Raw genomic sequence first — 23,379 nt, 5'->3', positions numbered from 1 at the left:
CCCCACTTCGATCGCCGGAGCCGTATGGAGTTGTGCGGAGCTGGTCCCGACATCGCGCGGGGCTCCGAAAAACTGACACTGTCCAAAAATTCTACGCAGCAACGGCCTGCCGGCCCGCAGCCGCATTGAGGCCGTACGCACCGCCTCGATGGGCGTGCGCAGTGTCTCGACACCGTACACAGCGTCTTGACGCCGTACATCACACACGTACTTCCCGCGGACTTCGCTCGAACTTCACGTCAACTCGTACGGGATCACTCGACCTCCGCGCGGCCCCCGCTTCCGCCTTGGTCGCGCTCGCCGCATGCAACCGCATGCTGGTGGGACAGGCCCTGTACGGGGATCACTCGACCTCCGCGCGGCCCTCGCTTCCGGTTTGGTCGCGCTTGCCGCATGCAGTCGCATGCTCGTGGGACAGGCCCTTAATCATGTATTGTCTTTCTGCTGGCTTTCTGCACGCAACAAAAGCTTTTCACTGTATCTCAGTACACGTGACAATAAACTAGACTCAACTCAACTCTTCTTGACTCAACACTGAGTTCAACAATGGCAGATAATTAGCATGTTCAGCGTTTTAATTTCAGGTTTCCAGCAACTACAGTATTTTCCTTTGATAATGTAAGATAATTTGGGTGGTGCAATGGTACAACTGGTAGAGCCGCTGTCTCACAGAGTCAGAGACCCAGGTTTGATCCGAGACCTCGGGTTCTGTCTGTGTGGAGTTTGTACATTCTCCCTGTGACAGTATGGGTTTCCTTCGGGTGCTCTGGTTTCCTCCCTAGTCACAAAGGCATGTAGGTTAAATGGCCTCTAAAAAATGCCGCGAGTGTGTAGGAAGTGGCTGAGGAAGTGGGATAGCATAGAACTAGTGTGAATGATAGTGTGGTCGATGGTGGGTATAGACTCGGTGGGTCGAATGGTCGGTTTCCATGCTGGATCTCTAACACTAAACTAAAAGAAGTCCCACTTCTCCCATTTACATCTCCTCTAGACCAACCTCCAGCTGCTTCCACTTGCTCACAGTACTGTGCCGTCAAGCAGCATGTATCTTGGAGTTTCTCAGAGTTGCAGGTAGTCCTCCAGTTTAATTACACTAAGTATATAGAATAGTCCTAAGAATGTTCATAACTCTAAATATTCCTGTAAACTAGTTGTTAAAGTATCACAAGGTAAAGTATTCACTGAATGGTCGCATATTTTAGAAATATGCCTTTTCCAACTGAGGCCATTTGATCTGCATGCCAGCATCCTTGCGTTATATCACTGACAGTTTTTGCTGAATTAGATTGAAGCAGTTGTGGATCGTCTCACTGTGTTTACTCAGAGGGATACTGAGAAAATCAGTAGTTTTGGATTCGTTGATCATATGTCACATAAATGACAATTAACAACATTAATTTGTTCGGGGCCTGAGAAACGATGAACAGTTGAGACTCTGTTTTTTTTACTTTGGTTTAGTTTAGTTTCGAGATACAATGTGGAAATGGGTCCTTCAGCCCACCGAGTCCACGTCGACCAACGACCACCCGTTCACACAAGTTCTATGTTGTTACACTTTCTCATCCTCTCCCTACATGCTAGGGACAATTTACAGAGGCCAATTAATATACACACCCACACGTTGGGGTTTGGGAGGAATCTGAGGGAGGCACCCTGGGGAAACCCACACGGTCACTGGGAAAATGTGCAAACTCCACACAGACAGTGCCCGAGGTCAGTCATCAACTCTACCAGCTGCACTTACAATACCATTATTTTCCCTTTTTGAAAATATCCTCAATGAAAATTGAAATCCAGGATGAATTTTGAAGATCAAAAGATCTAAAGATGTCTGCAGTTATGAAATTGATTGCATTTTCTCTGTTCCATCACAGGTAGACGGAATGGAGAAGAAGATTGACTTCCTGGTGGACATGCACGTTCAGCAGATGAATGCACAGCAATCGGCATCAACTGGGTATTATTCAACAAGAGGTGCGGGGCCTTCCACTGGGCAAAGTCCAGTTGACAACAAGGTGGAAGACAAATACTCTGAAATTAAAAGAGTCATCTCAAACTATACTGATTCCTGCACCTATATGGTGCCTCAGAATTGCTATCAAGTCCAAGTCTCTTCTGTTGCTCCTTTTGGTTTCTTCAGACCCAGCACGGGAAGTACAAAGTTTACATCTTTAGCTGCCGACTTGTCAAGATTTCCCCCACCTCCTGCTCCATCGTATACGGAAAGACCAACGGTTCTTCCAATCTGTTCACTGACAGGCACACCAGATAACGTATGCCCTAACTATCAGGGAGGAAGCTTAACAAGTCCCTTCTCGGACAAAGTAACAGCGAGGCAGGGAAGAAGCACACAAGACAGCGACACCCCCATCTCCCTACTCTCGATCAACCATGACGAACTGCAGCGGTCACCAAGTGGTTTCAGCATCTCTCAGTCAAAGGACGACTTGACATTTGGATTTTATGGGGGCGGAAGTTGGCCTAAATCAAAACTTTACTTAGCAGAGGGTGAAACAGACACGGATACTGATCCTTACACACCCTGTGGTTCTGCACCACTCTCATCAACAGGGGAAGTACCTCCTGACAATATATGGTCAATGTCAAACAAACCAGTTTAGCAGGGGTGACTGATTGAATCATATGTACAGTTGATATTAACAAGTTCACATTCCTTGCTTTATGCAAAACCTCCAGAGCTGACAACGTTGCATGTAATGCATGGACATTTTGCTAGATAACTGTTAACATTTTTAATATTCCAAGAGCAATTGTTTTGATAAATACATTTTGAAAGTTGTAAAGATTTGCATGTTAGTGCATGAGCAATTTGAACAATATTAATAAGAAAGCTACATCTCTTCTGTGTTATTGTATAGTAATTATGTAATTTTAATCCCTACAATATATGTGGGTTAGAATCTATGCAGAAAGTTAGTTGGTATATTTGTTTTTAACAGAGCTTTAACCTGCAAATAGGCTCTCAAAGAGACAGTGTTCCTTTCATTAACCTAACTTACTGAATGGGTTTTACCTTGGCATTTCTTTTTCTTGTTACATTTTATAACTGCAATTTTGCCACCAAGTATAAATATTGAGAAATTTCTTCTGAAAAGTTTAATTTCAAATAGAAAGCCAAATTGAAAAATCTGTTCCCTTGTACTGTAAAAAAACTAGCAACATTTGTGAAAAGCAAAAATCCCTAAAGCCACAATTTAGGGAGCTGGTGGAACAAAATAAATTAAGGGATCAACTAATGGTGATTACAGTGCTACATCCTACATGGTGCAAATACACAACCGTCGTGCCCCTATTGTGTATGGGTTAAGGATTTTGTTTTCAATCCTACAAACACTTTCACAATCTTTTGCACCACTTCAAGTGCACTTACCTTGCCATGTCTTAAATGTAGTCAAATGAACTACGAACGGAAGGCTATTGTTAGTTTTATTGGACTAACTAGAGTATAATGATGGTAGAAACTGATGGTGGGATTTTAACAAATGTGGCGTATCACTTTTTTTTTTCAGTTTTGTGTGCGGCAAAGCAGAACCTTTGTGAATCTGCAGCTTTCATGACCTTATTTGAAAGAAGCGATAGAAAATGCAAGGAATTATTAATTGTGTGCTAAAATAATTGAAGTAGCTGCAGATGGAATAAGTAGCGGTAAACTGTGGATTGAATGAAACTAGAAGTTTTATGAAACAGTAGAGTAATATTTATGTTTAATCAACAGTAGATTGCCTAACCAGGTACATGCCATGTCTCTCGATCTCTTGGCCAGCAGTAAGAATATTTCCATATTACCACACCTATTTCCTCTCTCACCAAAGTAAATTGTTCATATTTTTAAATTCAACTTTCTAATTCCAAGAAACTTGCACAAGGAAAGGTAGTTACCAGAATATGAGAGAGTTCGTACTAATGAATGTGCTCCTTTGTCATTGGACACCATAGAGAAATATTTAATAGTTTTCCTTTTTTGCCTGTTACATTGGATTACGTCAAATAAAGGCAATGCATCTGAACAATAGTGCAGCCACTTTCCTTAGTAGTCATTTGGTGTATTTCCTGTGCTTTCTGCCAGCACAGTTGACTCATTGAATTATATGTTACCATTGTGTTTTAAAAGAAAAAGCTCACTCCTTGAGTCTAACCCATTTGCAAGACTAAATCAAATCGGTGAGAGAGTACAGCTTTAGCAGGATATAAAGTATTATCTTTAAATATTATTGTAGTTCAAGCGAAACAGATGCAAGATCTTTCAGGATTTAATTTTAGAAAGGAGAACTGGTATAAAAAACATATTTTTTAGATTGGATATCAGATCAATTGAATGGCAAACAGGCCAAACATGATATCTATTTGTTACAGTTCATGATATTTCCAATAGTCCAAAATAAAAAGAAAGGAGAGGGATGCTGTCTCTTTAAGAGTAAAGTATGAAAGGGCCTGCCATACCTTTTGTAACATTAACAATTTGTTCTACTCTGTGTTTTATAATATTTCAAACTATTAAAGGTATATATACTGAAACTGAGAATAGCTGACAGGTATTTGTGCCTTGCACAGGAGACATTTTCTTGATAATTATAAATGAGTGAATACCAGTTTGCTGTTTCAAATTAAAGAGAAACATGATTTTCAAACAAGTGGCCTTCAGTGCTATTTCTATGTTCTGTTATCTATATTTCTAATCAACCTATTTGAATTGTTCTTGTAACCTATATTCTCAACTACCCAACCTTTTGGAAGATGTATGGTTGTTACTTTACTGTATGCATTATTTAAACCTATATTTAAGATTAGTTATTCTATTATTTATTTACAATAGCAACAGTTATAAATAAATGGATATTAAACAACCCTGTGTTCTTCTGCTGTAACATGCTATCCGTCCTCTAAGTAATCCTGCTAGTTAAGATGGGCGGTGTGGATAAGGGTACCTTTGGCCAACAAAACTTGCTTTCAACAGTCTTTACAGGACATCTGAGATAACCAAAACTTTGCCAGACTGTTTTTTGCCAAAATATAACAGAACTAAAAACAATGTCTCTCCTTCTCTGAGTTGCCTCAATACTTTTAATGGTGCATGAATCTGGCTAGTGTATAGGGCTGACATTTTTCCATCCATGTTTGTTATTATTTCCTCCCTAGGATTGTCAGAAGTTTTAATCTGCCCCCACATTACAATGCAATTCTCTTTTATAACATCCAGTTCTATCTGCGAACGACAAACTCTGTAAAACCCGAGATGTCAGGCAGCATCCGTGGAGGTGAAGGGATAGTGGACATTTTGGGTCGAGACCCTGCATCAGGACTCACCTGCATTGTCTTCTGTTCTCCATTCAATCTTCACGTGGTTTAATAAATTCAACAATTCCATACGCCCACAAATAATGTTTGAAATGTGGAGCATACAGACTTTTTGTTGTGTACAGAATTGCTGAATGGACTCAACGGAATTAGTGCAGTCTCATCTTGTCAATTGTAGGTGTGAAACTCAATTGATTTTACCTCAGACTACACACCTCCTCCATTCTGACTCTTTGGCTTCATAGAACAGAAAGTGCTGGAGTAACTCAGTGGGTCAGGCACTTTTTGCTTCACACCTTGTTTTTGGGCACTTGTAATAGCACAATGTAATTTTGAAACTCCCATAAACTAGCATTCATCAGCATTCGTCAGCCACTGGGCCATTTCCTCTGGTCCTTGACTTCACATTCCATACTGGCAGCTACTGAAAATTACTGACTGCGCAATTATTAAAATGTTCAAGTGTATTTCTTGCTATTCTTGCTATTGAGGGAGTGCAGCGTAGGTTCACCAGATTAAATCCCGGAATGGCAGGACTGACATATGACGAAAGAATGGATCAATTGAACTTGTATTCACTGTAATTTAGGATGAGAGGGGATCTCATAGAAACATATAAAATTCTTAAGGGATTGGACAGGCAAGATGAAGGAAAAATGTTCCCGATGTTGGGGGAGCCCAGAACCAGGGGTCACAGTTTAAGACTAAGGGATCAGCCGTTTAGGACTGAGATGAGGAAAAACTTTTTTATCCAGAGAGTTGTGAATCTGGAATTCTCTGCCACAGAAGGCAGTAGAGGCCAATTCACTGGATGTATTCAAGCGAGAATAGGATATAGCTCTTGAACGGAAACAAGGGATATGGGGAGAAGGCAGGAACAGGATACTGATTCTGGATGATCAGCCATGATCATATTGAATGGCAGTACTGGCTCGAAGGGCCGAATGGCCTACTCCTGGAACTATTTTCTATGTTTCTAGGGTTTCTAAGAGCTCTGTACACAGTTTCTGACACTTTGCTGCATCCTTACCAATGAAAGGCATCAACAGCAGACTTAGGCCAAGAATTGCATAAGAAACACGTATTCTGCAAAGACAGTGAAATGACATTTGGCACAAGTGCTGGGAGTTACACAGAATTATGAGGGATGTGAACTGTTCCCATCGGAATGCATTTGCAGGATCTACTGAACAGTAATGGAAACCATGGCACCATTGCCATTTCTGCGTGCTTGTTCCCTGTCGGCACTTTGGAATTCTGCTCTGTGTGAAACTGTGGGAGTAACTGAGCTGTTCTTCCATTTTGCCTTTCAACATGGGCAGCACTTCATTCTGTGAGAATCGAACCTTACTCCTGTGAATGTACCCTTCAGAGCTCGGCTGAACCTGCCTGGTGCCGGTGACCCATAGAGTTAAAAACATGTCCTCTAAGCACAAGGAAGAGCTTGTGAACTCAAGACTACACCTCGACACCCTAATCTTCCTACATAGTTAACAAGGTTATTTTTCAGTGGAAGGTTACTGGATGCTGGATCACAATAGTTAACCCTGTAAACAAGTGCATGTGACTAACCTTACTTTTATGCTATCAAAAATGGCATAAAGACACTGCCTACTTTGAATCCACTGGACAGTCTCTCACTTGACTGTTCTTCTCAGAGAGTGACAGAGCGATACAGTGTGAAACAGGCCTTTCACCTCAACTTGCCCACACATATCCACACATTGCCCACACATATCCCAGCTACACTAGTCCCACCTGCCAGCATTTATTCCATATCCCCTCCAAAACCTGTCCTACCCAGTTTGCTGTATAACTTTTTCGTCAATGTTGGGGTAGTCCCTGCCTCAACTATCTCCTCTGGCAGCTTGTTCAATACATCCACCATCCATTGTGTGAAAAAGTTACCTTTCAGATTCCTATTAAATCTTTACCCCTTGTCTGACAAGTTATTGTGAATAAAGTAGCTACAGTTTGATGGTCACTCATGTCTCGTGTGAATTACTCCAACAACTCCCCATAGCAGCCAGACAGCAGCAATGTAAACTGTGGCAACCACGGACAGGAGAGGCTGGAGTTGAGAGAGGAAACCGCTCTAAATCTAGCCCAAGGGACCCGACATAGTGAAAGGCTTGGATAGAGTGGATGTGGAGAGGATGTTTCCACCAGAGGGAGAGTCTAGGACTGGAGGTCATAGCCTCAGAATTAAAGGACGTTCTTTAGGAAGGAGATGAGGAGAAATTTCTATAGTCAGAGGGAGGTGAATCTGTGGATTTTTTTGTAGATTAGTACAGGTGTCAGAGGTTATGGGGAGAAGGCAGGAGAATGGTGTTAGGAGGAAGAGATAGATCAGCCATGATTGAATGTCAGGGTGGACTTCATGGGCTGAATGGCTTAATTCTATTCCTATAGCTTATGGCATTATGACATTCCCATTCGCCGGATGAGTACCAGGAAGTGAGTACGTGGAAACAAGGAACTGCAGATGCTAGTTAATACACAAAAGGACACAAAGTGTTGGAGCAACTCAGCAGGTCAGGCAGCGCCTCTGGAGAACAAAGATAGATGGCGTTCTCAAACCTAAACGTCACCTATCCAAGTTCTCCAGAGATGCTGCCTGACCTGCTGAGTTACTCCAAGGAGGTGTTCAGGAGGTGAGTTCTGTGAGAAAACAATACAGGTGGCCGATTCTGGAATCTAGATTGAAAAACAAACCACTGAAGGAACTCAGTGGGTCAAGCAGCATCTCAGTTTTAGAGATAGTTCTATGTTATTCCACTTTCACATCCCATACAATAGGGAAAACTTGCAGAAACCAATTAACCTACAGTACCTGCATGTCCTTGGGATGTGGGCTGAAACCGGAACACCCGGAGAAAACCCACATGGTCACAGGGATAACATTCAAACTGGTCCCGAGGTCAGGATCAAACCCGGGTCTTTGGTGTTGTTAGGCAGAAACTCTACCGCTGCACCACTGCACCACCCATGCATCTGTGCATCTCTGGAAGCAAATTTATGTTTTGTGCTGAGACCCTGATTCTATTTGGGCCAGGGGAAAATAAAGACATTATCAAGTTTTATCCAAAATGCAAAATGTTTCATTATTTAATTTCTATTAATTAATTTAAGCAACTGATTTCTCCACTATCAAGAACCATGTGTTAGTTGCATATATTCAAAATTGCTCCTTGCATTTAACTTAGTGCTTCCAGGATTGAGGTAGGATTTTGAGTAACAGGCACTCCCCGACTTACACAATAGGCGACTTATGTAAACTCGCACTTACGTAAACAATTCTGTACACAGTAACCAGTGCAATCAAGGCAGTATGTAATTTCCACAACACTGTACGATCACCTAAGTTTACATCGGAAACAAGCCGGCAATGGTGGCCGTGCTTACCCAGAAGGCCGTGCGCTGCAAAAAGTGTCTCGGACACAGGCAGATGCTGAGATAGCTAATACTCTCTGGGAATTATTTAGGGCAGGGGATGGGAATGCTGATTCAGACATACGTAAGTTTTAACTTACGTAAGATTTCACGTAACAAAAGCCATACATATGACAGGGAGTGCCTGTACTTTAATATGCTTACAATACCACAAATATTGTATTTATAAATCTATAAATATTGTATTTATAAATTGTATTAACAAATATTAGTGTGTACAAAATCATAGATTGGTAGATGCACAGAGTCTCTTGCCCAGAGTAGGGAAATCGAAGACTAGAGGACATTGGTTCAAGGTGCAGGGGAAAAGATTTAATAGTAATCACAGGGTTAACTTTTTCACACAAAGGGTGGTGCGTGCATGGAACAAGCTGCCAGAGGAGGTAGTTGAGGCTAGGACTATCCCGTTGTAAGAAACAGTTAGACAGGTACATGGATAGGACAGGCTTGGAGGGATATGGACCAAGCGCAGGCAGGTGGGACTTGTGTAGCTTGGACAAGTTGGCCGGTGTGGGTAAGTTGGGCTGAAGGGCCTGTTTCCACAGTGTATCACTCTATGACTATGAAATATCAGATTATTTCTTCATAAGATCATAAGATAATTCGTGATAGTAGAATTAGGCCCATCATCTACTTTGCCCTTCGATCATGGCTGATCTATCTCTCCCTCCTAACTCCATTCTCCCGCCTTCTCCCTATAACCTCTGACACCTGTACTGATTAAATATCTATCTATCTCTACCTTAAATATTTACACTGACATTGCTTCCACAGCCTTCTGTGGCAAAGAATTCCACAGATTCATCACCCTCTGACTAAAGAAATTCCTTCTCATCTCCTTCCTAACACAATGTCCTTTTATTCCGAGGCTGTGACCTCTCATCCTAGACTCTTCCACTAGTGGAAACATCCTCTCCACATCCACTCTATCCAAGCCTTTCACTATTCTTGTTATATATCCCAGAGTTTTTCCAAGAATTAGTAACTTTTAAAGCAGAACATGCTCTTGTTTGATATTGGCAGAGGCTACGTTTCCTGTCTGTAAAATTATTAAGTGGCAATTAGCTTGTCCAAAATCTGCTGTCACAATATTAATTTGATCATTTTGTTGCTGTCAGTAGTTAAAGTGATGAAGCTAACCGAGATCTCGGCTGAGATTAACACGTATTTCCAAGCCAGACTGATTTTGGTGATTTGATCCAGCACATACCCCAGAGACTTGCTTCATGGATGATCTAATTTCAAATACCTGAGCAGTGAGAGAAATAACCTGCAAATTCAAAACAGTTTGGATCAGTGGGATCAGTGGCTCAAATTCATTGCCACTTAACTTTTAGAGATACTTCATAAAACTCACACTTTGGATTATTTTTGCAGATGGTGCCTTTGGAATAGTATTTTGAAAACAAGAAACTTTCAGCATAGGAAAGGGGTAAGTCATATGTAAACATATATCTGTTTTTTTAATTTTTGTTACTTTAAATTGAATGTACAATGAAAATGTGTTGTTGGTACGATAACAATGTATGGATTTTTTATTTAAGCTATCCCATACCTATGAGCTCCTTGTTTGAGAATCTAATCTAAATTAAATCAAATATTAAAGAGTCAGCATTCACTGAAAGGACCAAATGGATTTCCACTATTGATTTGATTTGAACGCATGTTGATTTAGCTAACTTGAAGTTACCCTTGCATTCCCTCTCTCCCCATCCCCACTTCCCCCACCCCAGTCACACCAGCTTCTCATTCTCACCTAGCAAACAGCTAACAATGGTCTGTTTCTTTTATCATCATCACTTTTTTGCATATCTTTCAGTCATTTGTTCTATATCTCTCTACATCACCGTCTATATCTCTCATTTCCCATTCCCCTGACTCGACCCGAAACGTCACCCATTCCTTCTCTCCAGAGATGCTGCTTGTCCCGCTAAGTTACTCCAGCATTTTGTTTCTATCCTTGGTTTGCATCTGCAATTCCTTCCAGCACATTTAGTCCACTATTCCGTTACCATTTTGTGTTTCAATGAATTTCCAAACATAGTGTCCAAGGGCAACTTACAACGGCTGGATACCTCAAGGGAAAATCCGATGTATTACTGTGCCACGAGGTTTGTGAAGAAAAATTAGAAAGTTTACAGTATGTTCAGTTCTGGTAGAAAGAATATCGAGAGCATTAGATAGACGCAAAAAGCTGGAGTAACTCAGCGGGACAGACAGCATCTCTCGAGAGAAGGAATGGGTGATATTTCTGATCAAGACCTCTTCTTCCTGCTTACATTGGTCTGACACTTTCTCGTCTTTTTGCTGGCAGTTTGAAAGAGAAGTGGCAGCAAAAGAGCTCCTTTTAGGTCAGTCCAAAGCAGACTTCCAAACCTGTGCTTTGCATGGTGGATGTTTGGTACATACTGACAGTGATTCTGGCCACCTACTCCACCCCTGAAATCATTCCCACGTCTCGGGATGTCCTAGGTCACCCTCTGAGGGGCTGGGTATGCAGCATATCAGCCCCTTCACCAGTATGCCTATCATCCCTTCTGCATCCACTTTCTATTTGAATGGGGTCATCAAGCTAAATGGAAAATGTAGATCAATAGAAGTTTTTTTAATCCTTTATCTTAATTATTATTACTATCATAGTCAAAGTCACAGCCCTTCGGCCCAACTCAAACATGCCTATCTAAACTAGTCCCATTTGCCTACATTTGACCCATATCCCTCTGAGGATTTCCTCTTCATGTACCTATCCAAATATCTTTTATAATTATTACATTATAATTGTATCTGCCTTTACCTTTCTCTCTGGCAGCACATTGCCTATACCTATCACTGTCTGCATGAAAAACAGGATCCTTAGATCCTCTTTTGTTCCCCTCTCACCTTAAACCTGTGCCCGCTAAGTTGAAACTCCTCTACCTTGCATAAAAAGACTAAGCCCCGCATGATTTGATGCACCTCTATAAAGTCACCCCTCAACCTCCTTCACTCGAGAGAAAAAGTCCCAACCTCTCCTTGTAACTACAGTTCATGCAACATCCTAGTGGATAGTAGAGGTACTCAAGGCCAGGGTCAGTCAATCACGCTCCATGTAGTTTAGTTTAGAGATACAACATGAAAACAGGCCCTTCGGCCCACCGAGGCCATACCAACCAATGATCACCTGTGCACTAGTTCTATCCTTCACACTGCGGACAGTTTACAGAGGCCAATTAACCTACAAACCCACGAGTCTTTTGGATGTGGGTGGAAACCGGAGCACCCGAAGGATACCCACACAGTCACAGGGAGAATGTGCAAACTGTACAGACAGCACCTGTGGTCAGGATCAGTCCCTAGCAATATAAGGCAGCAGCTCTTCTGCGGTGCCATGCTATCAGCTGGGCCACCCCCTTTCATTTCGATCACAAATTTTATGTTTGTAATGATGGTTTCGTTTAGTTTTAGTTCATTACCGAGGTACAGCTTTTGTTGCGTGCAGCATATAGATGCAAATGATTTAATGATTTACTCATGTGATTCATCCAGATTTCATTTGTGCTATACATTACAATAAAATTAATTTGCTGAGCACTATTTTCAACAGTGAGGTTGGCCTAGAAATTATCTCCATGTTCAAACATGAAGGGTATGATCCTGTAGTTTCTCTCGAGTGATTTGTGTTCTATGTTTGGTCGATGAGGATATCTGTTTTTCATATTGCCTATGAATACACTTCCATACTGCCCATTCATGGTGACACTGATCCAGGTCTACATTCATTCTGGAATGGGAGAAATGGATTAATATTGCCAGAATGATAGTGCTAGTTTCCATTTACAAACCAAAAATGGATAGGTTTGTGAGTTACAAACAGTTTCTGTGTAACTTTTTTCTATATGGATGTTGGCAGGCAGTCAGGGTTAATTTTAATCAAAGTTTAGTTTAGTTTAGCTTAGCTAAGCTTAGTTTAGTTTAATTTAGTTTAGTTCACTTTAGTTTAGTTTATTATTGTCACGTGCACCGAGGTACAATGGAAAGCTGTTTTGGTGTGTGCTATCCAGTCAGCGAAAAGATTATACATGATTACAATCAAGGCTTCCAGAGTTTACCGATACAGGATAAAGGGTACAAGTATCCCATTGCTGAGAAATGATAATGTGCCAGATGGTGTACCTGAGCCATGACACTCTGTAACGGCAACGGATGTGCATAATTCATTTGAGGTCCCCGAACCATAATCCTGAAATCAAGATGCGGTTTAATCAGCTTATCAGGAAACTGAATGCTTTAGATTGTTATGCAACAATTACTTCTCAAAAAGGATCATTGATCAGGAAATGTTCAGACAAATTAACAAAATGGGTAATCTGGTCTGAAGTTACCCTTCAGCTTAATGCCTCTCCTAATATCATGCATGGTTCTCAATGCAGATGAATGAAGGGGGCAAGATTGGGTCAGAAAATGCCTAAAAAAAATCTTAATTCTGATAAAAAGTATTGATTTAGGAAATCGTGACACGAAAAAAGAAGTTTTGTTCATATTGTTTTGCTGTATAATATTCTCTACAGAGGTTTCTTGCCATGATAGTGATGGTTTACTATCATTATGGATAGTAATCTTTTGCTTTGGGTGAAGTATAGTTAACATAATGCTACTACTAAGATGCAAAGTTCCTGCATATTTTTGTCTGATTACCATTTATTGCTGATGAAATAAAATTTCTGTAGAATACAGTTTTTAGATGAACTGCATTTAATATTTTATAAATTGACTCACAATTCTCTTTTCTTGTCATTATCAGGGAGATATACAAAATGCAGAAATTCAGAAGAAGTCTATGTGTTAGACTGTGTGTGGGACTAATTGGCTTCATTCTCTTCATCAGTATAGGTATCTATTTATATATCTATTAATCATGTTGCTTCGTGTTATGCTAAATCTGGCGATTAAAATACATTTTCAACAGATCTTCCGTTTTGGGAACTATATGAAGTTAAATTGGAGTTCAGTAAACCTCCAGTCCTTGGATATTAGTTGGACCTAGGCTAGAAAATTTAAAAACCACTGAAATAATCAGAACACGTATGCCATCGTCACGATCACAATCCTCTTGAAAAGCCACAATTTAGTACTAAATATTTTGCGCGTCTCGGTTCAGAAACTATTGGGTGAAATTTGCAGAGTAAATTCACAGCTACCATATATCAACACAAGTCAGCCACACTGTGAATGGCTCAACCATGTTGAGAATGACCAGATCAACCTGTCCTACCAATTACTAGCAAATTAACAAACCAGCCTGCCCTACTAACTACTGCTCCAGAGAAAGAGAGAAATTGGCCAGATACTTTGCAATTCTGTGGATAAAATGCTTTGGTATTGGCCAAATTTAACAGTTGGTTCTTAATCTGCAATTGCCCTGCACAGTTATCTGCTATTGTTTATGGACATCACTTTACATTTAATAACATTCCTAGCAATCCATTTCAGGAATCCAAAAACGTTCTTGCTGATGCACACAAGATATTAACCTGAACTCTACAACAAAATCACTGAAGCATATTGCACTTTTTTACCTGAACAATAAACAGACTGCAAGTTACAGATAATATTACCAGAAGATTGGCGCTACCCAATACTTTCATCAGTTAGTACAAGCATGAGTACATTTGCCTTATAAAGATTGTGTCACTTAAATTAGATGGAAAGATGATCTCACGTGCCTCTTGATCACAATGCCTTTGTATGCATTGGAAAAGCAAGAATGCAAGACTATTCCAAAGAGTTGCTCTTCATAAAGATCGGCACGGTGGCACAGCAGTAGATTTGCTACCCCATAGCGCCAGAGATCCGGGTTCGATCCTGACTGCGGGTGCTTATCTGTACTGAGTGTCTGTACGTTCTTCCCGTGACCTACGTGGGTTTTCTCCGGGACCTCTGCTTGCCTCCCACACTCCTTAGACGTAGCAGTGTGTAGGTTAATTGGCTTTGGGAAAAATCAAGTTGTAACTTGTCCCTAGTGTGTGTAGGATAGTTTAATTTTGTGGTGATCATTGGTCGGTGCAGACTTGGTGGGCCGAAGGGCCTGATTCCGCACTGTATCTCTAAACTAAACTAAACTAAACTAAATGATGAAACATTAAAGCAAATAAATTTGTTTTTATGACACCAATATATCAAGCGCAGTGGTGCTGCACAGAATCTGACAGCATCACAAGTGACCATTCTAACTGTACCATGTAACTAATACTTATTTGTGCATGTGCACATTAAGATACTTAGCCATTGTGGGAAAATTAGCAAAATTCTTGCATTTAGAATCTTATACATTCGCGATTTGATTATCTGAAAATTGTCGCTTACAGAATTAGCAGATTAGTGACATGAGATTCCCCTTTCTACTTCATTTAACAGCCACATCAAAATTCATGAAGTAGTCATACAAAATAATTGTGCTAAAGTAATCCATAGGATGTTGATGAAGGAATACCATGGGCAAATGCATGCTAATATCTAAAAAAATTATCGACCTCTTTCTTTTATTTGTGTTGTTGACATATACATTTTCCTTGTAATTGTGAGTATAGTTGTTTTTTTTTACATATAGCAGTAATTATCGCACTGCAGTTCTGCCAGGTGTTTGGCACAGTAATGTTTCACATCATTGTATAAGTGACGCCTCAGTGTGTATTCATGTAGCGATCAGTTTTTCGATATATTTCACTGCTGCGCAATGACATCTTTGGTGTCTTGAAAAATCTGAGCCCAGTGTGGAATGATAGGGTAGGAGGAAATTCTCATTTACCCATTAAGTGATTTATTGAGTGTTCAAATATATAATCTAAACCCATCTCGTGTTCATGAATCCATAATGCAAACACTCAATGCTTATTTACTGCAGCACAGAAGGAGTTCATTCAGCCCATCGACACCATGCTTCCTCTCAGCAGTGCAATCCCATCTGTACCATTCTCTTCTCTACCTGTAACTTATTCTCTTTCACAATCCTGCCAGCTCATTTTTTATTCTTTTGGCAGTTACCAACACTAGGGAGTAATTTAGAGTAGAAAGTATCTTATCGCGAACTAAACTCAAACTCAAACTCAGCCTGTGTTTGAAGGAACTGCAGATGTTGGTTTAAATCAAAGATAGACACAAAATGCTGGAGTAACTCAGCAGGACCGGCATCATCTCTGGAGATGCTCAGCCTGGTTTGGGAACAGCTCCATCCAGGACCGCAAGAAATTCCAGAGAGTTGTGGACTTAGCCCAGATCATAACGCAAAACCAACTTCCCTTTCATTGACTCCATCTACACTTCATGCTGCCTCGGCAAGGGCACCAGCATTATCAAGGACCAGTCTCACCCCAGTCACTCTCTCTTTCCCCCTCTCCCAACAGGCAAGAGATAAAGAAATTTGAAAACACACATCTCCAGATTAAGGGACAGTTTCTTCCCAGCTGTTATCAGGCAACTTGAATTGTCCTCTCAGCAGCTAAAGTGCGATCTTAACCTACCATAGACCTTTGAATTATCTTTAATCGGCCATTAATTTTACCTTTGCACTAAAGTTGTACCCTTTATCCTTTATTCGTGCACTGTGGATGGCTTGATTGTATTTATGTACAGTGTTTTCTTTGACTGGACAGCACGCAAATAAATGTTTTTTATTGTTCCTCCGTACATGTGACAATAATAAACTAAACTAAACCATTGTGCTATATGTTTGTTCTCGCTGAGAGACCAATTACAAATGCACTGTCAACTCGATTAGGTTAGAGATATAGCGTGGAAACGGGCCCTTCAGCCCACCGAATCCGCGCCGACCACCGATCCCCTCACAAGAGCACTATCCGGCACACTAGGGACAATTTGCAATTTTTACCAAAGCAAATTAAAGTACAAACAACACTGCACAATATTCTCCCCACAAATGGTACTGTTGGTGTTGTAAAGCTGATGAGCGGCATGGTGGCACAATGGTAGATTTGCTGCCCTACAGTACCAGACACCCGGGTTTGATCCCGACTACGGGTGCTGTCTGTACGGAGTTTGTACGTTCTCCCTGTGCCCTGCGTGGGTTTTCTCCAAGATCTTCCTCCCGCACTCCACAGATGGACAGGTTTGTAGGTTAATTGGCTTGGTATTTTTTAAAAAAGTAAATTTTGTGTGTGCGTGTGTAAGGTAGTGTTGGTGTGCGGGGATTGCTTGTCGACGTGGACTCGGTGGGCCGAGGGGCCTGTTTCCACGTTGTATCTCTGAACTAAACTAAACTAGCTTGTTAACGTACCAGCACATCCTCTGGAAGAGGGGAAAAAGCCAGAATATATCGTCACAGTGAGAAAGTGCAAACCTCATGCAGATACCACTTGAGGTCAGGTTCAAACCCAAAACCCTCAAGCTGCAGAACTGTAGTATTAATTGCTGCATCACAATGCCAGCGTTTTACTCTTTCTTTCACTCTTCCAAAATATCTTCTTTAAAAAATTCTGCTTCCCTTTTCTTTTCTAGAGAAAAAGAAACTCTAATCTAGAGTCTACATGGACCTTTAGTAATATATGCATTATCTCACTGACAAGAACAAATAGAATAAATTATACAATATAGCAGACAGGCCCTTCAGCCCATAATGTCAGTGCAGAACATAATGCCATTAAATGAATCCCCTTTGCCTTCACACGATCCCTCCATTTCCCTGCATATTTATGTGCCTATCTAAAACCTTCTTAAATCCCAGTGTCCTATTTACTTTGACATCATCCGTGGCAGTGCATTGCAGGCATCTACCATTCTGTAAAATACTTGCTCCACATATCTCCTTTAAACTTTCCTCCTCTCGCTCTCCAGTATTTGACATTTCCACCCTGGGAAAAAGGCCTGGAAGTAATGGTTCTCAGGCTCCTGTGGTAATACCGAGAAATGAGCTTAGTCAGGGTGGTGTTGGTCTTTGATGATGTTAAATGCCTCTTGACTGTCCCTGTTTGTCCATTTTCTTGCAAATGCAAGTAAATCCCACCCCCAAGAGTTTTCTCCAATAGATTTCTTACCACTAATGTGAGGCTCACCTGAATATCCCTATCTTATTTAAAGGAACAACTGGCTGCTCTTCATTCCTCAGGGACCTCTCCTGTGGCAAGAAAGGATCTTCATCATGGTCCCAGCAATTTCCTCTCTTGTCTCTCTCAAAAACCTGGCATAGATCCCATCAGACCATGGGGACATCCAACTAAATGCTCACCAGGAGACCCAACACTACCTCCTCTTGATCTCAAAGGGATCAGCTGTATTGGTATGGCCCACACTGGTTTTGCTAACCTCCATATCCTTCTCCTTGATGAATAACCTGCAAAGTATACATTTTATACCTCACATACATCTTCACACTCCAAGCATATATTCCCTCCTTGAATAGTCCTACCCTCTTCCCAGTTATCCTCTTGTTTTTAATGTATGTATAAAAAGCCTTGCGATTGACGGAGTGCGGCGTAGGTTCATGAGGTTAATTTCCGGGATGGCAGGACTGTCATATGCTGAGAGAATGGAGCGGCTGGGCTTGTATACTCTGGAATTTAGAAGGATGAGAGGGTATCTTATTGAAACATATAAGATTATTAATGGTTTGGACACGCTAGAGGCAGTAAACATGTTCCCGATGTTGGGGGAGTCCAGAACCAGGGGCCACAGTTTAAGAATAAGGGGTCAGTCATTTAGAATGGAGATGAGGAAATATGTTTTTCACACAGAGAGTTGTGAGTCTGTGGAATTCTCTGCATCAGAGGGCGGTGGAGGCCAGTTCTCTGGGTACTTTCAAACGAGAGATAGCAGAGTCAGGGGATATGGAGAGAAGGCAGGAACGAGGTACTGATTGTGGATGCTCAGCCATGATCACATTGAATGGTGGTGCTGGATCAAAGGACCGAATGGCCTATTCCTGCACCTATTGTCTATTGTCTATTGATTTCCCTTTCATGCTACTTGCCAAGAACAATTCATGGCCATCTATTCATTAGCTCTCCTAATCCCCTGCATGAGTTCTCTTCTTCTTTAACTATATTCTTCAAAGAAGCTCTCGGATGTCATCTTCCTGACTATTACATATGCTTCCTTAGACTTGGTGACTGTGTCTAAAATCTCGCTAATCATTCACAATACCCTATTTGATATCCTTGCCCCTCCTCTCTACTGAAAAATGCTGGTATTGAACTCAGATCAGCTGGTCTTTAAACAAGGCCCAAAAATCAGATGTGGACTTATCATTTTAACAGCTTATCCAAATTTACTCTTCCTAGCTCCCTGCCTCATAATGTTGTATTTTGTCCTCCCCCACTTTCATACTTACCCCCACGGCCCTAGGATTGATCCTTATTCATAGCAATCTTCATGACAATGTTATTTTGATGTGATAAAGATATTTGTTTTGGGAAAAATTAAGCATGAGACTTTAAACTTCTAAATGATTTTCTCTCTTGTACCATTCTCGCTAACAATAACCTTGGTCTAGCTTCAAAGAACCAGAGAGAAAATGTTTGGTGGAAAAGAGCCCTGTTAATGTCAACAGGTGAGTAGCCCTTGAAATATTCTTACATGTGTCAGATATTAAAACATTGCACTTTTTCCCAGGTCATATCACATTTGTAAATCTTTGGATTTCTGTTTCTTATAACGGGCTATCCCTATGAAATCTGATTTATCTGCTTTGGAATTGCACATATCTTTGTCCTTGAAGCAGCTGGCATATGTGAGCCCTATAATCCCACTTTGTGGCAGCCCACATATGCCCAGTATCTCACTGCAGATTCTGCCTCTAAGTAATGATAGGGTTGTGGTGAGTTGAATAGTGAGGTGCTGTAGACATGATAGGTATCTGCCATAAGAGATAGCTAGATGAGGGTCTAGTGGAATGTGAGAGGGAGTGTGGCTGTGGAGCCACCCACCTCCCCCTCCCTCCTCATTGTTTCATCTCTGGTACTTTCCACTGTCTCAGCATCAACCTTTCAGAGATGGCGAGGACTGTTTCCTCCATGCAGGTAAGCAGATGAACCAGCAGAATAGTTGCCATTGACTCGGAATGTCTTCCAACTTGCCTTGGGAGGGGGAGGCATGCATCGCCAGTAAATGTTTCACAACGCTTTTGTGTGGTGTGACTGGCTTGGCTGAAAGGTCAACAATGTGCACAAGTGGGTGTGAGCTTTCAGCAGGGTTATGTTTGTGGAGATGATCCTGTGGTTATTAGGTGGTTTGGAGGGACGTGGGCCAAACGCAGGAAGGTGGGACTGGTGTAGAATGGGCATGTAGGCTGGTGTGTGCAAATTGGGCCAGTTCCCACACTGTATCACTCTATGACTATAAACTTAGATTAATTTACCACCCAATTTATGATACATAAACTGCAAAACAAATCACTTGAATGCCATACTAACAATGTATATTTCCAATTATTAAAACCCAGTGCAATAATTAAAAATTAAATGCCTAAACACAATCATGTTACTTTTCTGCCAAATCCTAAAAGGAATTATTAAACCTTAATGATTTATGTATACCATCCAACTCTTAATCCTAGTGTTAACATGGTCTGCAGGGTCCAACTCACTTGAACTACCTCAATGAGTAACATCTTCTAAATTTTGCTGGCCATTTGCACACTAAACAAGTGTCCTGAGGCAGCTTGATGGCATTGGCCTTGTGAAAAGGAGGAAGCTCTCACCTGCTCTACCTGTTCCCCATAAGATTCACCCAGCACAGCCTAATTTGTTGACCACCAGACTTTGTCAAAAACATAGACACAAAGTGCTGGAGTAACTCAATGGGGCAGGCAGCATCACTGGAGAGAAGGAATGGGGGAAGTTTCGGGTCGAGACCCTTCTTCAGACTGAGAGTCAGGTGAGAGGGAGACACTTTAACTCCCCCTCCCATTCCCATACTGACCTTTCTGTCTTCTGCCTCCACTAGGGTTGCCAACATTCTCACTCCCAATTAAGGGACAAAAGGTCAAAATAAGGGACAAATTCCCGAGGGCAATTCGTTGACCGACTCTGCCGTGGTTGGGTGAATGATGAGTTGGCCTAGGTGCTGGACTGCACGCAAAGCCCAGCCGGCGGGCTAGCTGAGGAGTTTTGGCCCGGGCGCCGGGCGCCGCGCGCAAAGTCCGGCACTGCATCCAACTCATGAACCGATGATTGGCCATGAGAAGGAGGGGAGGTGGTGTCGGCGGTAAACAAAGTTCCGAAGGTCGGACAGCTGGCCGGGCTGAGGGACACGGGCGAGGTGCTGCTGCTGCACTCCATGGCCTGCACTATGTCGGGACGGGTGAGGCAGGACCAGAAGCGGCGGTCCGACCCAACAGTCCCTTGACCTGAGTAGTATCAGTCAAATACGGGACAAGGGCTGAGTTGGATGATCAGCCATGATCATATTGAATGGCGGTGCAGGCTCGAAGGGCCGAATGGCCTACTCCTGCACCTAATTTCTATGTTTCTATGTTTCTATGTATGGGACAAACCAATTTAGCCCACTATACTGGATGTCCAGGCTAATACGGGACAGTTGGCAACCCTAGCCTCCACTGTCAGAGAGAGGCCCAGCGCAAATTGGAGGAACAGCACCTTATATTTTGCTTGAGCAGCTTACAACCCAGAGGTATGAATATTGGCTTCTCTAACTTCAAGTAACCCTTGCTTTCCCTCTCTCTCCATCTCTCCCCCTTCCTACTTCTCTGACCAGTCTGACAGTCCCCCTGATTACATTTTATCCCTGTAGGCTTCGTTGCCACCTTCTCCTAACAAACAATGATCTATTATAACTCAGCGGGACAGGCAGCATCTCTGGAGAGAAGAAATGGGTGACGTTTTGAGACGCAAAACTTCACCCATTCCTTCGCTCCAGAGATGCTGCCTGGCTCGCTGAGTTACTCCAGCTTTTTGTGTCTATCCTCAGTTTAAACCAGCATCTGCAGTTCCTACTTACACAATGATCTATTATACATTTTTCTTGAGCTTCATCTCATTTTCACACACTACACATCCTTTTCTCTGTGTCTCCCTCTCACCTGACTCTCAGTCTGAAGAATGGTCTCGACCCAAAACGTCACACGTTCCTTCTCTGCCTGTCTCGCTGAGTTACTACATCATTTTATGTCAACCTTCGGTGTAAATCAGCATCCGCAGTTCCTTCCTACACATTGCTAAAAACATAGATGAGATAGCTCATTCACTTTATCTCTGAATAGCTAGATTTAGTTTAGTTTAGTTTAGAGATACAGCATGGAAACAGGTGCTTCGACACACCGAGTCCGGCCGACCAACTATCACCTGCAGACAAGTTCTATCCTACACACTAGGGAAAATTTACAAGAGGCCAATTATCCTACAAACCCACAAGTCTTTGGAGTGTGGGAGGAAACCGTAGCACCCGGAGGATAACCACACAGTCACAGAGAGAACGTGCAAATGCAATAAAGACAGCATCCGTCATCAGGATTGAACCCGGGTCCCTAGCGCTGTAAGACAACAACTCTACTGCTGCGCCACTGTGCCAGGCTTGAGATGAGCGTGATTGAGTTCATTCTATATTGTTGAAGGGTTCATTGTTCGTCAAGACCCACAATGACAAATCTTCTTGCCAAGCACACATATCTCTCCAAAGCCATGATTAGCGGTGATTACATTTGTTTCCTGTTCACTTGCTTATTTTTAGAAAGGTGTTTCAATGGTGTGAATAATGTTTAATTCAGCATTGATGAGTGTCATGCAACTAATGCAATGTCACTTGGCCCTCTCTGGCGGAGAATATTTATTAGATAATTAGTTACATATCATTTTATTCTACTGATGATTTGTATATTTTCATGAGCTATGAAGTTGTGTTTCCTTACCCTCATAAGTGCAACTTATGGTGCAACTGTAGCACAAGGACATTGATGAACAGGAGTTTGGATCCTGCCTTTATTCTGCAAGAAAGGTCAAGTGCAATTTGCAGTATACATTCATTTGGCCTGAGCCACATTATAGCGGCCCCAGAAATGAATGATTCCCTTGGTGTATGCAGTCCAAGATGCACTTCAATCTCTGAACTCACCAAACATTAGGCACCAGCCTAAAATGACCTGTGGCAGTGAGAGGCTTGAGTTGTCAAACTGAAGCATGAATATGCAATAGTTCTAAAGAATGGAGAACTTGTGTGAGGGCTTACCTTGGGGTGAAAATAACTTGTGAAGGAAACTACACTTATCAATGGTGACTTTTGGATCAGTAACAGAACACATGGTATAGTTAAAAACTCCTGATTCTCCAGATTCTGTTTGTTTATTTTCAAATCCCTTTCTGGAATATGGACCACATTGAGCATGTTCACGCTATTGTTACCAGGATGGAGCTTGGGGACCGTGCATTAAATCACTAGATGTAACCGGACACTTGTGCTACTGCTGTATCAACCATTCATACTGCTTTGCTGTTACATTTCATACTGCCTTGCCCCAGGTTTGGGCCACAACTCAAGCATAGGTGAAATTGTTATTAAGATGAAATGATTTCTCGCAATATGAATATATTTTCCATGGTGAACATCACTCATTTGTACTTGATTAGTTTAGTTCAGTTTATTGTCACGTGTACCGAGGTACAGTGAAAA

The 23,379-nt window shown here is 41.7% G+C and overlaps 2 protein-coding genes across 2 annotated transcripts in view; both read left to right on the top strand.

Annotated features, from left to right (window-relative positions):
• Positions 1-4,865, top strand: part of kcnq3 (potassium voltage-gated channel subfamily Q member 3) — a 333,849-nt gene extending 328,984 nt beyond the window's left edge. Inside the window, exon 15 of the mRNA XM_033019667.1 lies at positions 1,875-4,865. Coding sequence (XP_032875558.1) covers positions 1,875-2,621 — 747 coding nt within the window. The 3' untranslated portion in view covers positions 2,622-4,865. The remainder of the gene's footprint in view (positions 1-1,874) is intronic.
• Positions 4,866-10,037: 5,172 nt separating this feature from the next.
• Positions 10,038-23,379, top strand: part of hhla1 (HERV-H LTR-associating 1) — a 44,306-nt gene continuing 30,964 nt past the window's right edge. The window contains exons 1-3 of the mRNA XM_033019666.1: positions 10,038-10,201; positions 13,550-13,638; positions 19,250-19,306. Of these exons, the coding sequence (XP_032875557.1) occupies positions 13,563-13,638; positions 19,250-19,306 (133 nt within the window). The 5' untranslated portion in view covers positions 10,038-10,201; positions 13,550-13,562. The remainder of the gene's footprint in view (positions 10,202-13,549; positions 13,639-19,249; positions 19,307-23,379) is intronic.

The sequence above is a fragment of the Amblyraja radiata genome, chromosome 4, assembly GCF_010909765.2.
Source record: "Amblyraja radiata isolate CabotCenter1 chromosome 4, sAmbRad1.1.pri, whole genome shotgun sequence".
NCBI lineage: Eukaryota > Metazoa > Chordata > Chondrichthyes > Rajiformes > Rajidae > Amblyraja > Amblyraja radiata.
The sequence above is the reverse complement of the archived record's forward strand: the minus strand, read 5'-3'. Positions and strand labels throughout refer to the sequence as shown.